Source organism: Anabrus simplex, chromosome 2 (genome assembly GCF_040414725.1).
Source record: "Anabrus simplex isolate iqAnaSimp1 chromosome 2, ASM4041472v1, whole genome shotgun sequence".
Lineage (NCBI taxonomy): Eukaryota > Metazoa > Arthropoda > Insecta > Orthoptera > Tettigoniidae > Anabrus > Anabrus simplex.
In genome coordinates, this window is record NC_090266.1 from 16,416,051 (window position 1) to 16,433,599 (window position 17,549).

General features: G+C 39.9%; 1 protein-coding gene across 3 annotated transcripts in view; it reads right to left on the reverse strand.

Moving 5' to 3' along the window:
- Positions 1-17,549, reverse strand: part of LOC136864954 (neuropilin-1a) — a 458,189-nt gene that overhangs the window by 253,733 nt on the left and 186,907 nt on the right. For all 3 annotated transcript variants that reach the window (XM_067142360.2, XM_067142361.2, XM_067142359.2), the window contains one exon: positions 9,478-9,614. In XM_067142360.2, the coding sequence (XP_066998461.2) occupies positions 9,478-9,614 (137 nt within the window). The remainder of the gene's footprint in view (positions 1-9,477; positions 9,615-17,549) is intronic.

Here is a 17,549-nt window from a genome sequence, read left to right on the forward strand (position 1 = left end):
AGGGCCTTAAGGATGAAAGAATCCAAAATTTAATTAAAAGTAGAAACGCTCAAACTCTGGAACAAGCCATGGATATTGTTAGAGAGGAGGAGACTGTTATCATCTCCACTCATGCAAAACAGCAATTAATGACACAGGTGCGAAGACCTGTAGAGGTAAGAACAAGGTCGGAACCTCACTATCAGAGGATGTCCATGCCCGCCCGTAAACCTAAGAGACAGGCAACCATTAGAGTCATATGTTACAACTGTAACAGAGAGGGACATCTCGCCCATGATTGTAAAGCTCAAACAATAGTGAAACGGGAACCGAGACGAGATACCTGTAGCTACTGTAAAAAGATAGGGCATCTCGAGAAAGACTGTAGGAATAAAAGAGAAAGGAGGCAAAGTGAAAAGCACGAAATAAAGATTTGTGAGATTATAAGATGTTATAATTGCAATAGGATGGGAGATACCCAACGGTATTGTAGGGAAGTCCAAAGACAGTGCGGAGACAGGGCATGCTTTACGTGTGGACGCAGGAGTCACTTGCAAAGGAACTGTTAGTTCAATCCTCAGAACACAAGGGGTCCAAGAAATCGCGGAAAGGAGAACATCAGAACTCGTGATAAAGAACAGGGTAGAGAAGAGGTCTCCAGCAGGGATAGAGATTGGGCTAAACCGAAAACCCAAAATTTAAACGAGAAAGGGGCCGCCAATACGGGTCGAAAGGCGGGTCCCAAGAATTAAAAGACCCACAAAGTAACGAACCATGGAGTAGAGGAGCCCCGAAAAATCTGTCTGCTAAATAAAAGTGGACAGGAGGACATATACACGGGAAGAACATGATCGAACCGGCTCTATTCTAGTTCGAGCCAGAGAGCGTAAGGAACCCCTCAAGCTCCTTATTGATACGGGAGCTGATGTCAGTCTAATTAAGGAAAGGAGTGTGCCCAGAAAGGAAGTCCATTATCGAAACCCGATGATAGAGTTATCCGGTGTGACAGGAAGGACATCCCGTACAAGGGGATCTGTAAAGTTACATATAGGGAAATCCACCCCTGAGTTTCATGTGGTAGGAGATGAATTTCGTTTGTCAGTAGATGGACTCGTGGGAAGAGACCTTCTACAAGACAGTATAATTAATTATCGCGAAGGGTACGTCGAAATCTTTGGACAAAAGTTCCCTATGGGATTAAGTATAAGAGAGATTAGTTGCATAGCAATAAAGGGCACGAATCATCCACGGGAGAATAAAAGTGTAATTTACCTTGAGGTGCCGGGTCGGAAGGACCCCCTTCGATTCCTGATAGATACAGGAAGCGAAGTGTCCTTTGTGAAAAGAAAGCTTGTGCCACGAGAGGCACTAATTGTGAACGAGCCTACCTTAAAATTAAGGGGGCTAGGCACAGAAAAGATCGAAAATAGGGGCAGAGTAAGACTCTTAGTAGGGAAATCGAAACCTAACTTTTACGTAGTGGATGAAAACTTAAATTCACATTATGATGGCATTATTGGATGGAATGCCTTGAGAGATAGCATAATTAATTTCAAGGAAGGTTATGCTATAATAGCAGGGAAGGAATACCCCATAGGTGAACGGACTGCTCAAGTCCAGGTAATACGTCTCGAACCCCGAACAGAGACTATAATAGAAGTAAGGGCAGATAAGCGAATGGCAGATGGTGTGATTGAAAAAAGGGAGGTTCTGCCAGGAGTATATGTAGTAAGTTGCCTAACAAAAGCACGTAATCACAAGGCAGTAGTGAGCGTGCTAAATAAGGAGATGCAGAAGTTGAATTTGAAGGGCCAGTACTCTGCATCCATGAAGTCGAACCCGTGACACCTCCGAAGCAATATCAGCGAAGGACAGTCAACCATGTAACCCAAGTAAAACATGAGAACACGAAGCCCCGAGAACAAAGGGTTGTAGACCAATTAAGGGTCGACCATTTGGCACCCAAAGACCGAGAAGAGTTGTATGCTATCCGTGCGGCATATAATGACATTTTTCACTTGGAAGGGGATAAATTAACTTACACCGACGTTTTACAACACGAAATTCGGATCAGGGAAAATCAACCTCCAATTAATGTGAGACCTTACAGATTACCTGAGGCTCAAAAGGAGGAGATCCAAAGACAAATTGACAAAATGCTAGCGGACAAAATAATCGCGCATAGTACCAGCCCCTGGTCTGCACCGTTACTCATCGTCCCAAAGAAAATGGACGCTTCAGGAAAGCAAAAATACCGCATTTGCATCGATTTTCGAAAGCTCAATGAGGTGACGATAGGGACGGTATTTCCAATACCTCTCATATCAGAGCTCTTAGATGCTTTAGGGAAAGCACGTTACTTCTCTACTATGGACCTAGCGTCGGGGTACCATCAGGTGTTAAGAAGGCCAGAGGACCGTGAGAAGACGGCATTCTCAGCCTTAGGACGGCACTACGAGTATTTGCGTATCCCAATGGTGCTTAAAGACGCTCCTAGTACCTTTATAAGGCTCATGACGACAGCGATGTCAGGCCTAAACGGTGTAAAATGTTTGATTTATATGGATGATATTTTAATTTATGGGAATTCAATCGAGGACCATAATCAGAAATTGCGGGAAGTGTTCCAGAGGCTCAGGGAACACCGGCTAAAATTACAGCCAGATAAGTGCGAATTCCTGCGAACAGAAGTGGCATTTCTAGGCCACGTGATTACCGAGAAGGGGTGCAACCGGATGAACGAAAAGTTGAGGCAGTGATAAATTTTCCAAGGCCTACAACCACCAAACAATTGAAGGGATTTCCAGGCTTGAGCGGGTATTTATAGGAGATTCATACCTGAGTATAGCAAGATCGCAAAACCTCTATATGAACTCCTGAAGAACAATGTCCCTTATGTATGGACAGACAACAGGAGATGGCTTTCAACATCTTGAAACAAAAGTTGACCGAAAAGCCCATATTACAATATCCAGACTTCGAAAAGCCATTCATCCTAACTACGGATGCAAGTGGTGAAGCTCTCGGAGCCGTTTTATCACAGGGAGAATTAGGGAAAGATTTACCAGTGGCGTATGCAAGTAGAACTCTAAATAAGGCTGAGAAAAACTACTCAGTTACAGAGAAAGAATTACTTGCAATTGTATGGGGAGCGAAGTACTTTAGACCGTACCTATTCGTGCGACATTTCACAGTAGTGACAGATCATAAGCCACTGAAGTGGGTATTCAGTGTCGAAGATCCGTCATCCAGGTTAATAAAGTTCAGGCTAAATTTGCTGATTATGATTTCACAATAGTATACAAGATGGGTAAAACAAATAAGAATGCCGATGCATTAAGCAGAATTCCCGTTGTGCCTGAATAAGCGGTACAAGTCGTGAATTCAGAGGGAATCATATCCCAAGGAACTGCTGAGACAGGTGAAACCGAAAGAGTAAAAAATGAGCGGAATGATCTCGTGGACGCGGAAGCAGAGAGGTCAGGAGGGTAGGTACGAACCAAAGACTCTAACTCCGAGGACGCAAAAGCAGAGGAGAATAAGTCCAAGGAAGAAGAAGAATCACCTGTTAATGAGCGTAAAGATTTGACTGAGGAAGAAAAGTTAGCAATAATACGTGATGCCCGTATGTCCCTTGTAGGTGGACATCAGGGGATCACAAGAACATTAGCGCGAATAAAAGACGTTGTTCAGTGGCCAAACATGAAGAAGGATGTGGAAGCCTTTATACGCTCCTGTCCTTCATGTCAGAGAAATAAAATTACAGGTCCGGAAATTAGAGCACCGTTAGTATTAACAGATAATCCAAATTCTGTTTTCGAAAAGATATCATTGGATATCGTATGCCCCCTACCAGTTACCGAAAGACAGCATAAGTTCATACTTACTTGCCAGGACCAACTGTCCAAGTATTTAGTTGCAGTACCAATGGTTAATCAGGAAGCTGATACTGTGGCGAAGGCATCGGTATTGAACATTATTAGTGTATTTAGGATACCGAGCTCAATTTTGACTGACATGGGGAGCAATTTCATAAGTCAAACTTTTAAAAGGCTGTGCAAAATTCTCCAAATTCAAAAGGTACACACAAGTGCATTTCGGCCACAAAGTAATGGTAGTATAGAGAGAGCACAAAGAGTGCTCACCGAGTATTTGCGTCACTATATTTGCAAGGATCAGAACGATTGGGATGAATATTTACCCACAGCCACGTTCATGTACAATACTTCAAAACACAGTAATACGGGATTTACGCCCTATGAATTAATATTCGGAAGAAAGGCGAATGTTCCGGGAGTCCTCCAAAGGAAACCCGAGACATCCTATAATGAGTATCAAAATGTAGTCGAAGACTTAACTCGCCGACTACAAGAAAACCATGAGATTGCTCGAAAAACACTAATACAGAATAAAGAGAAAGAGAAAGAGAGATATGACAAACGACAGCGCAAACTAAACTTACAGGTAGGAGATAAAGTATTGTTAAGGGATGAAACCCTGAGACGGGGTAGGTCCCGAAAGCTAGAACCTCCGTTTAGAGGCTCCTATGAGATAGAGCGAATTGATGGCGTGAACTGTCTTCTAAAAACTAACAGAAAGGGAAAGTTAATGAAGGTGCATAGGAACAGATTAAAATTGTATATTTGAGTGTGAGAAAGGATTGGCTTCATTTCGGCCGCGATGGTCTTGCGCTCTTCACCATCCCAACGGCTTTTTAGAACTATCGATAGTTGCTGGTGTGGTTAGTAGAAATACCGTGCCAAACTGCGTGCAAAATTTTTGAAGAGAAATGAGAAATTTAACCTGGGGATATTGAAGCCAAGGAATTTTGGTACGGGAATATCAGTGCGTATATATCCTTAGTACCCGTCACGAAAAGACTGTGAGATGGCGAGGCCACAGTCTAGATGTCAACCTTGCAAAAGGGCAACAGCGCTGGAAAAGCTGAGTCCTGCACTTAATAAATAAGTGCTCCTGTATTTGAAGGCGACATGAATTAATAACAAACCCCTACATACATAGTGATTGTAATGTAGAATGTAGATGTAACAAAAAACCTGAATCAGTAGAATAGGATGAACTAACACAAGAATATTACACTTACAAAAGTATAGCGACATTTGTTTTCTTTACTGATCATACGACAAACGATATGGAGAATCCCAGAACGAAAATAGTCTATACTCTAGCTTTAATATGCATATTAAATTTTATGGGAGAGGCGTTAGATTTTCAGATTATGCCTTACGAGAAAACACCAGGTGTTTATTTTAAGAATCAAGAGGAAATGCAATTATATTTTATAGAATGGAAATTAATCACTTATGTTAATTTGAGTAAATTAAATGATGCGTACATTGTTTTACAGAAAAATATGCAAAAGACCCAAACATTGTGCTATCAATTACAGCAAGAATTAAATCACACTTGTCGACACGAAATACAGCTAGAAGCAAGCCGATTGCAAAAGATTCATGAATTAAAAGAAAATATAAAGCAATTTACTAAAGAAAAGGGTAAACGCGAAGAGAGGAATTTTCAGTTTTATAGGAACGATATCTAAAACATTATTTGGCACATTAGATGAAAACGACTCCGAATACTATCAAAATAAAATTTCAGAGTTAGAGAAAGAGCAGATGTCAATGATCAAAATCACGAAGCAACAGTTAACCGTTGTTAAGTCAACTCAACAATCGGTCAATAGTACTTTATATGATGTAACAGCTAATGAGTTACACTTGAATAAAAACTTAGAACAAATAAAAGAATTTCTTAAAAATGAAACGGGTCAGTTAAAACAAGTATTTACCCAAATGTATATAGAAATTGCTGTCTATAGGCACCTGTTCGAAATTGAGGATCTGATATCTCAGTTGTATGATCAATATAAGGTAATAGCATCAGGGATAATGTATGCACAATTAGGAATTATACATGTGCAAATTTTAAGCCCCACAGAAATTATAAGAGCCTATAGAAAATCTAGGGATCAATTTCCACACAGTATGACCTTACCATTTGAGCTGGGAACGACTCAAGAACATTTAATCTATAAGATTGTAAATGTAAATGCATTTATTAATAAGAATATGCTAGCATATGTAATAATGATGCCTCTTAGTGACAAAAAGACTTATAAATTGCATGAAATACTTCCTTTCCCAACACCAGTACAAAATAACATAGGAGAATTTGTACACATTAGAGCAGAGAAAGATTTTAAAGTAATTGACGCTGAAAAGCAAATGTATGCATACTTAACTGATAAGCAAATAAGAAAATGTCAAGAAATTAATGAGGAATGTAGGGTATGAAAATCAGACTTCCCACTAAAGATAATACAGGTAGACAAAGACTGTATAGTTACTCTATTAAAAGGGATAAATACTGTACGTAAAAACCGTGCAAAAGATGTCACTCACATTGAACAATTAACATGGTTGTTCATTAAAGAAAATAATTATGTGTATCTAGCACCAGAACCAACAAAAATAACTGTAGTGTGTAAGGACACGACTGAGGTGACTTTAAATAATTCAGGGATAATTACATTTTATGAATATTGTACAGTGTATGGACCAAACAGTAAAATACGGTCCACAGAAAAGGTAAATACCTCAGACAGGAAAGATTTAATACCAGATGTCTTGTTAGAATATGATTGTTGTATACATTTGAACAGTGATTTATAATTAGGAGATGTAATAAATTTAAATGAAGCCCCCTAGCACAGTTTGTTAACACATGTTGAGGACTTCAAACATGCAGGCAAGAAAGTAGAGGAAGTCGAGAACTTAATTATTGATAAAGAAAAGGAAATGTATACAAATCACATGTATTCCAATTTTAACGTCTATAAAATAATCGTATGGAGTATTGTAGCCATATTAATGTGTTGTAAATGTTGTAATCCATGTCTTGTTAGCATATGTAAAAAGAAATATTGCGATTCAGCTACTGGGTGATGTATGAAAATTTGCGTCAAGCAAAAGATAATTAATGCAAGTCGAGTAAAGGCGAAGTCATCAGATGATGACATAGTAATGCATTTTGAGAGACCTAGAGAAATTGGCACTAGGCCTAGTATTCATGACCTAGAATCAGAGTCAGGTATTTCAGAGATAGAGGAGGATAAAGAAAAAGTACAAACATCCCGTAGCCAGAGGATCAAAGACAAAGCCAGAGTATAAAGGTCACAGTATAAAAAAGTCAAAGAAAAGGGACTGACAGAAGTGATCGCAACGTGGATCGCGATACACTTCTTTACCTGGGCGGGGAGGTGTCGCGAGCACCGATTCGCAACACGTCCTTCCGTGGGAAATTATGGGGCGAGCGCATCGAACGAGATTCGATCCGTGACCTCCCAGTCAGAAATCCCTAATACTCATGAGTAGTTTAAGTGTAATATATAAAAGGAAGATACAGCAAGAAACAGTGGAAGTGAATGAGTAAGTGTAATAGAATATCATGCAGTGAATAAGTGCAGAATTGCAATTATGATTAAAAGCATTTCTTAAAGCTAGTCTCAACTTGGAATATTTCAGTGAGCTGAGAATGAGGCAAACTTGTGCAATCAGAATATTGGTCAGAGAAACAAGTAAACAGACTACAAGGTCATAGTTAGAAGCTTTTAGAGGGTGGACCAGGAAAAGCAAACCTGTTGTTGGTCACATAGCAAGGTGCCCTGTAAAAAATAAGAACGCACGCTGTGGTGCAATAATTCTTTCTAGAAAGAATCTCTGGAAGGTCACCAGTCACATGTACATCCATGAGACGGGTGGGACCACACTTGAAGTAACCAATAGGAAACTAACAGATCAGTAACCTGAGGGAACATAGTAGTAGGGGATGACTTGTTCCAGAAGCGCAGAGAAATGATAAAGGGGAGTGACAAGGGAGCCTCTGGGTCATTCGGTCATTCCATCATTCTGTCATTGTGTGTCATTCTGTTGTTAGTAATCCTGGTGTCATTCAGGCAGTTGTTCTATAACACTGGAAAGGAACGTTCTCTTAGGAAGGGACGGACACTAGATCACTTGGCAGAGAAGAGACTCTGTAGAATAAAGTCAGTAAAGATAGCAGTATATGGAGTTAGTCAGATTAGGCAGTAGTTGAGCCTGCCATCAGTTAGTGAAGACAGCACTATAAGAAGTTATTCAAATTAGGCAGCAATTAAGACTGTCAAGCAGTAGAACTGGTTAGCGGTGTCCCACAGGGTAAAGTACAGAGACAGTACATAGAGAACTCACTGAGTGTTCGAAGGAGACTGTAGCTTCAGTTGGTATTCACCTTAGAGTTCTGTGTTCGAGTCCTGAAACCGTCAGGGAAGATTCAGAGGAACACCACAACGAGGATTCAAGGAAAAAGCAAGAAGAAAGAAGCTTCAGAACCCGAGATAAGTATCAACTAGTTAAGAAACTTTAAAGACTGAAGGGAATTTATAAATGTTGTAAAGTGAATCATAGAGGTGTGTGTATTTTCCAAGGAAGTCAGAGACTGATAAACTGGTTATTTAAAAGTAATATTGAGAAGAGAATAATTACAAGTGTGATGTAATATTATTGGAAGGGTATATTTGATAGTTTGTTTAAATAAATTATACTAAAAATTTAATGGTGTCAGAAAGTGTCTTATATAAAGGTCAATCTGATATTCGAACCCAAGTCCTCAGCCTGTCCTGTTCATAGAATACGACACGGGGTAGCAAGTGGGTGGTGACAAAGATTCAATTGCAGTGTCATCATGCGGAGGGTTTCAGAACTACGTATGTCACCGAATGCAGTTTTAAGATTGAATGCGTTACGTCCTTAATTTCTACATCTGCTCTGTCTTTCTTTTTGCAGTGGATTAGATGGCGACACTACGCCAGCACCACACTTAGTCAAGCAACGGAAATAGTGCAGTTCAGCGGAACTTTTGAACTTCTGAGAGATGAAATTATCAATACTTGACTTGAAACAACCTAAAATCTTACTTCAGGCAGTTCTTTGCGCTATCACAACGTTTGCAGTGGGGTTGTTTTAATGACGCCGCCGATAATCTGCATTTCCTGACTCAGGATGCTGTGGGCGCTGTACCAGTAACACAACTGCTAGCTTTAACGTACCTCGTGATTATATTTCCCTCACAAAATGTGTATGTAGGTGTCGTACCGATTGGACGCAAAGGAATATCAAGATTACATTTACCAATAACAATTATCTAAAAATAAGCTATTAATGTTTATTTAATCTGTATTTTAGCCACAAAGATGGATACTTACCTCATTAAATTTTCGCCCTGACTTTAAAATTTCAAGCAATTACAACAAATATAAAGTCTAAAATGAGCTGACACAGGAGGGCACGTGTGCACTGGCGCCTGAGTGCTTACACTTTATGTTCGAGCCAACTTGGGATGTTGCTTAAGTCGATCATTTCCATCCGTTCGTTCTAATATACTTGACACACGTTTTGCAGATGGTGTAGAAAGTGGTCATATTACACTTGTACTAACCTGAAACGGTTGGTCCATTGGAGCCAGATGAATGGCAGAGCCGTACCATTTGTTCCCTTGGTCACCAGTCTTGCTAAAAACAGTTGTCATGTTGTTTATATCATCAGTCAGTAGTTTCACATTCACCTTCAACGTGCCTACAAACAGTAGAACACACACAATGATTTGCTAAGTGCTCACGTCATGTAAATTAGAACAGCGATGGAGACACATGCAGTCAAGAAGTACAAGCAGGATGTAAGAAACAAGACTCTTAGCGGGACATTAACTGCCATGACAAACGTAAGAATAGGAAAGGCGGATACTGTATCTACTTGTGTGTTGCAGAATAGAAAACTGTGGGTGCGTTTGGAAAGGAAATTCTGAACATAAAGTGCCGAAAAATGCTCATCTTATTCTGAGCTGTGGGAGTCAGCCCATTCCTCGTTCGTGCAACCATCACTCAGCCTCAGGGCATAGTAACAGCCTCTCCCCTCGTCTGTTATCCTTCTAGAACACGAAACGAGAATGTTCCGTCTGTAATCTAATGTATTCGGAATATAAAAAGGAGAGTTGTTGTGTCGAGTATCATCGTGTGTTATGCGGATCAGCAGCCTATTAGTGAGCAGGAGCCTGTCTGGAGTTCATTGGCTCATCCTGAAATAAAACAGATATAACAATGTGTTTAGAACAGAAATTCTTAACAAAAAATGCTGTAAAGATCCTTATCTTATTCTCAGCTGTGCCGAGTGCTAAACGTTGTCACTTTGTGACTGGCAAGTTTTTTTGTGAAGCATTCCAGACAGTGAAACATAAAGTGAAAATTAGAAGTCAATTTAATTTTATGTTTTCGCAGTACGTTTTTGCGCAGAAAGCGATAAAGTCGCAATTACAGAAAAATGCAAGAATTTTCATTTTACAAGGAATCATCAAATTTACTGTTGTTACAAATGCTTGTTTGAAATGTATAGAGCTGTTTTTCCTGATTCAATAATTGCCAAAATATTTAGGTATGGAAAGTAGAAGATGCCTTCGTTTCAAACTCCGAGCTGCCCGCCTGGTGTCCATGACCGTTAAAGGCGTCAAGCTGGTAGGAGAGGTGTTGTTATCACTAATTGTGTGCATATGACGCTGTTGATGGTGATTCGTTCGTCAGACAGGAGCACTGTATTCATCCTCTCTATTCCTACCATCATATGTGTCGCCATTCACACCTTTGAGAAGAGTGACGTTAGGAAGGCCGTCCGGTCGTAAAAATCTCATCTCACTTCAAACTGATCCCGTCGAGAAGTTGATCTTAGATTAGCAGCCCTGAAAGTATTTTGTAAATTTGTATATTAAAACGTCTTGCCATCAGCAGGCAGACTCTTAAGGAACAGGGAATAGAAGTAGCCATTCACATAACTAAGGGTCCAGAAAGTAAAACTTGTTTTCTTATTCGGAAACATAGTTGTTATAGGTAGGGTAGGTATGGAACAAAAAAGACTATTCTGTTTACTCTGCGTATAATTTCGTTGCCTTTTCTTTTAGCTGAGATGGCCTGTTATATTGTTCTTCTGTTTAAGTAAATGAATGGTTTTGTGATTTTGTTCGCTCTATAATTTGTAGAATCTCCTTCATTTGGTGACCACGACAGGACTTCAAATTACCTTATGGAAACATTAAAGAGAGAGCGAACGTTATTATGTCGTCAATTCACATGGTCACTCAACGAATTTAAACAGAAGTTAGAAGCAGATCCACTCGAGAATGACGAGGCTATTACAGCATTGAAGGTATTCGATGATAAAGCATCGCGTCTTCACGTAATAGAAGAAAAGATTCGAGATTTATTATTTTCAGCTGAAGATTTCGACGAGCAGGTATGTAAGAAAAAAATACGAAGAAGCCGAAGAATACAAAGAGGAATGTATAACAGCAAAGAGCAGTTGTGAGAGTTTGTTCATTGAATCATTAAAAGTCGTACCTGAAAGTGGCGCAGCTAGTGTTATTCCAATCTCTCCAATAAGAAACTTACGACTGCCTGAACTGAAGTTAAAGGCATTTGTTGGCAATATTCGAAACTGGTTAGGATTCTGGGGACAGTTTCCTAACATAAATGATGATACTTCTGTAGCTGATGAGGATAAGTTACAGCATTTAATACAAGCCACAGTACCAGGATCTAGTGCTAGAGAACTTGTAGAAAGTGTTCCTCCTTCAGGGAGGAGGCCCAGCTTAGCACGGGGAAATAGGCCAATATTCATTCGATTGTTATATATGCTAAAAACGCTTTTGACAAGTGCTGCACATATCCCAGTATTGGCATGCCTCCTAGAAATCATAAGCAACTTCAATAATGTCAAAATTCTAATTATAACTATTTTAAATAAAATGTTCAAAATTTCCCGCCGTTTTAACAATATATCACGGTTTCCTTCATAACTACCTTACTCTTTCACGGATAATTATGATTTTTTGTACCTCATTCAGATCAATAGGATTTATATTAAACTTTATATAACATATTTATTTAGAAAAATATTAATATTTTCAGGCGCTCGGAATAAAAGCTCGACAAAAATATCTAAATCACAGTCCATGTTAGTGATTGAGGTTCATTTTGTAGGTGAAGGTTTGATACACACTTTAAGAAAGGAAAAGTACGAAAATTCTATAAACTTGGACTTTATAAGGGAAACAGTGATATATTGTTAAAAAGGTGGGACATTTTGAACATTTTGAACATTTTACTTTAAAATATTATAATATTAGAATTTTGACATTATTGAAGTTGCTTCTGGTTTAAAGGAAGCATGCCAATACTAGGATATGTGTCAACAACAATTGTAGCATATTTAACAATCGAGTAAATATTAACCTTTTTTTCGTTTGTTAAGCTGGGTCTCCCCACTTCAGGACCTAACTACAGTAAGGCCATCGAACACCTAAAGGCAAGTTTTGCCCGTGATGAACTGTTAATGGAAACATATGTTCGCGAATTGCTTGGTTTAGTAATGATTCAAGCTGCAGATAAGGGAAAAATGAATTTAGGCCATTTATATGACAGGTTACAAACGCAACTGAGAGCTTTAGAAACATTAGGAGAAACAAGAGATAAATATGCTCTCATGCTGTATCCGTTAGTGAAATCAGCCTTACCTGAGGAAATCTTGAGAGCGTGGGTAAGAGCACGAACTGTCACTAGAGCTGAAACTTATGATCTTAGTGATGGCTTATCGAACTTATTACAGTTCTTTAAACTTGAAGTTGAGAGCGAAGAGCGCCTGCAGTTAGCTCGCAATGGTATTTCTGGCAATGACTGTATCAGTGGTCCGAAAGTGTTAAAGGGAAAAAAGTACCTACTGCGGCATGAATTTTTTCTGGTAATTCTAAGCAGCATGCTGTTAAATGTTTGTAGTACGACAAGACTTCACATGCTGCGCAGACTGTTTCAAAGCTAGATTAACCCTAGAACTGCTGCAGGTTGTTCTGTCCAATGCTGCAGTTATTTTTCTCAACATACACCATGGAAATAAAATCATGCCTGTAATCACATATTAATCCTAATAAACCCATATTATATACCAATAGAAATCTAAAAGACTGATCTAAATGAAGATAATACAAATAATGGAAAATATTGCCACGATTTCTAACTATCGTAAAATGCAATTAATTTTTTTTGACAAAGGAAACTGTTGAAATATTTTGTTCAAATAAAGGAATTTGTGATAGGTAATTCATTTCAGAAACATGATATTCTGAAACGAACAAGTATTTTCTTACGTATTCCTCCACAGTTATCCACTTCTCATTTCGTTTGCAAAATAAAACTCAAATTTTCATCAAAACGAATTTTGAGTTCTTTTCACGAATTTTGAACCTACAGCTTATCTTAGTTTTCTCAGGTGAATTTCTTCTTTCCTGTGTTGTGATCAAATTCCTTACAACAATCTACGAAAATATCAACAGTTCACACTTATCCCTTCGCTGGTTTCTTCAAACATTGACGTACTGCCAATAATAACATAACCTGCACCGACCTGAACATCATTCCGGTCATCGGAAATTCCCATTACTTCCGAGGCACCTTGTACTTCGCTGACACTTTCAATATTTTCGGGAATAATTTTCTTGTCGGAATTAAAACAATAACCACTGTCACCATCAGTATTGTCATTAAGATCTTCGAAAATCGAGCGCTTGATTTCAGAATCGTCAACAAAGCGGGCTGCCATCTTGATTCAAAGAACATGTGAAAGTACTTTCACTTCTACGGCTAAATAAACTTGTCCAGACCGATGTTTGTGTTTCAAAGACTTTCAATATTGAAGATAAATGTCTACGGCGGAAGAACGACACCGTCTCTCAGAAAGACGATCGCACTTGACGAAACAGTGCACCGTCTTCCAGAAAGACGGTCCGCAGTTCTAGGGTTAAATGTTTGTAGTACGACAAGACTTCACATGCTGCGCAGACTGTTTCAAAGCTAGAACTATGTTATATGATCAGAAAAAGGGTTTACTTAAGAAGAAAAACTGTTGTTTTATATGTTTAAAATCTGGTCATAGTGCCAAGACATGCAGGAATTATGTTAAAACGGCATTTAACTATAACGTGTCCAGAAATACCAATGCAGTCCAAAACCCAAGGTGTTGAACCTGTTAAAGGAAAGAGTCAAGAGTCCCACTCTTGGCTCAGAAATCTGGAGTCACCTTTTTACAGACATTGATGGACAAAATTGTGCACAACGGTAAATTTAAGGAAAGGTCCTATATTTCCAAAGATGTTGTGGAGCAGCTATATATGAAACCATCTGGGAAGGAGATGTTAAGCCATAGACTTTTGGGGGGAGTTGAAATCAATGAACAACAGCACAACGTGTATGATATAACTGTCCGAAGTGTGGATGGTAAATTTCAAGGATCTATGAGTGTTTTGGATCAGAGCGGATATTTGTGGTTATGTACCTAGGGTGGAAAGTCAAGGCCTGTATCCTAAGCTAAGGGAGAAAAACATCATTCTCTCTGACATGGGGAAGAATCAACCGGACATAGAACTACTGATAGGTGCTGACATTTCAGGAGTCTTCATAACCGGTTCCTGCGTGCAGTTGGACGGAACATTGGTAGCGATTGAGACAACGTTGGGTGGGACATTACAAGGGTCAGGGGAGAATTCGAATAACCTGCTGACTAACTTAACCTACAACTGCAACTTGTGGATGTTAGATGTAATAGGTATTAGTGAAGTAGAAGCTGTGAAGTTTAAAGAGGATTAAGTTACTGATACCATTTATTTTTCAATGAAACTGTGTCATTGAAGAAGATAGATATGAGGTGCAGTTACCTTGGAAAGAACAGCACGCTTAGCTGCTGAATAATAAAGGACTGGCAGAGAGAAGGCTTAAATGTGTAACAAACCAACTCCTCTCTAGTGGGCAACTGGAGAATTATCATGCAGTATTCCAGGACTGGTTACATTCAGGCATTACCGAGACAGTTTCCTGAATGTAAGGATAAAGGACATTTCTTACCGCATCGGGCTGTAATCAAGCCTAATGGCCAGACTACAAAAATCCGACCGGTTTTTGATGCTTCAGCTACGGATCGTAATAGGAATTCGTTGAAGGATTGCCAAGAAAAGGGGCCAAACTTAATTGAGCTAATTCCGAAGTTATTAATTCAGTTCAGGAAACATGCCTTTGGTATCAGTGCTGACATTATGAGAGCATTTCTTCGGATTAGCCTATCGCCAATTGATAGGGATTTCTTAAAGTTCCTATGGTGGACACGGTCGTGTGGTGTTTCGAGTTTCTTTAGGTCCCTTTCTGTTAGCAGCTACCATCACTCATCATCTGAATCATGCCCCAAAAGAACTCAAAAAGACGACTGATATTCTGAAACAAGCGTATTATGTGGATGACTGTATAACCAACCTCGAATCTGATGAATCTGTTAGTAAGTTCGTGAAGGAATCCACTCAGCTGATTGCCTCTGGAAATTTTGAGCTTAGAGACTGGGTAACGGTTTAGGTCAATCCTCCGGGGAGAACAAAAATGTCGTTCCTGTTCTCGGTGAATTTTGGGATAATGAAAATGACACGTTATTCAGTGATGTCAGTGGACTTACTTTGCCAGGGGAGCCTATTACGAAGAGAGTCCGCCTTTCGATAGCGCAAAGAATATTTGACAAAGGTGGGATATACTTGTCCAACAACGCTCATTCCAAAATTGATCCTTCAACAAACTTGGAGAGAGAAATGTGGGTGGGATGTTGCATTGGCCGAAGAAATAACTTGGCAATTCTTAGCCTTGATGAAACATCTGCATCATGTGAGTAATTCCAAGGAGGCTCAGGGAAGGACCTTACGAGGACTGCGAAAAGACTCTTCATGTATTCAGTGACGCGAGCAAGGTGTCATTTGTGGCTTGTGTTTGTCTTCGAGCAGATTTTGGTGGGAGAATTTCAGTACGCCTTATAGAATGCATAATGTATAGAATGTATATAATTTAGTGGTTCATGGTGCGGGTTACTGTAGTCACGTCCTAGTTCGTGAACCATGGGCCACGGCTGAGTGGCCTAGTAAGTGGTCCGGAGAGCCGGGATAACAGTTGCTATGGGATAGGAGTGGGCACCGCGGGCATATTCTGAGTCATGGTCATCCTTGTGCTCAGGACTATACAATCCACCAGTGGTCCATAATCCGTTAGAGGAGGGATTCTCACTTGGACTATGTGTAGATAGGAAAGCATGCTGCTTCATGAATTTACCGAGCTCAGAACATTTTAAGGAAGCCTCAGACCTATGGGAGTAACGGAGTCCCACTCCCATTTGACAGGCGAGGGACTCCTTGGAAACAACTTGGCGAACGAAACGGAAATCGATGGGGAGCTTTCAATATTAATGGAGCTTATAGAAGAAAGAAAGTAGAACTGGCTGAGTCAGCAAAGGGGATGTGTCAGGATGCGCTAGGAGTAAGTGATATTCGGGTAAGAGGAGATAGCGAGGAAGAGATGGGAGATAATAAAGTGTACTTGACGGGTGTTATAAAGGGAAAGGCAGAGTATGGGGTATGGCTGCTCATCAGGAATACCACTGCACGCAACATAGTTTCTGTTAGGCACTTAAATGAGCGAATGATGTGGGTAGGTTTGGCAGTTGGAGGAATTTGGGCGAGAATTGTCTCAGTGTATTCACCATGTGAGGGTGCAGATGAGGATGAGTTGACAAGTTTTATGAAGCATCGAGTGACATCGTGGCCAGGGTCAACAGCAAGGCTAGAATAGTGTTAATGGGCGATTTCAATGCGAGAGTGGGAAATAGAACTCAAGGATACGAAAGGGTGATTGGTAAATGTAGGGAATATATGAAATCTAATGGGAATGGGAAGCATTTGCTGGACTTCTGTGATAGTGTGTGTTTAGAAGTTGCGAATACATTCTTCAAGCTTAAGGTTATTCACCGCTACACACGGGAGGCTCGGGGCACCAGATCCATAATAGACTATATCTCAACCGACTTCAAATTCAGGAAATCTGTTTGGAATGTACAAGTTTTTCGGGGATTTTTCGATGATACAGACCACTATCTGATCTGTAGTGAACTAAGTATCTCTAGGCCTAGGGAAGAGAATGTGAAATCTGTCAGCAAACGAGTAAGGGCAGAAAATCTCCAGGACGGGGTAATTAGACAGAAGAACATGGATATGCTTAGTGAGAAGTTTCGAACAGTAGACAATAAGCAGTTTCAGGATATAGAAAGAGAATGGGTGGCATACAGGGATGCTGTAGTAGAAACAGCAAGGGAATGCCTAGGAACAACTGTGTGGAAAGATGGGAAAAGGCGAACATCTTGGTGGAATGATGAAGTGAGACCAGCTTGTAAACGTAAAAGGAAGGCTTATCAGAAACGGCTCCAAAGACGTGTCGAGGCAGACAGGGATTTACACGTAGATGAAGGAAACAGAGCGAAACAAATAGATGTTGAATGCAAAAAGAGATCGTGGGAAGATTTTTGTAATAACCTGGAAAGGCTAGGTCAAGCAGCGGGAAACCTTTCTGGACAGTAATAAAGAAACTTAGGAAGGGAGGGAAAAAGGAAATGAACAGT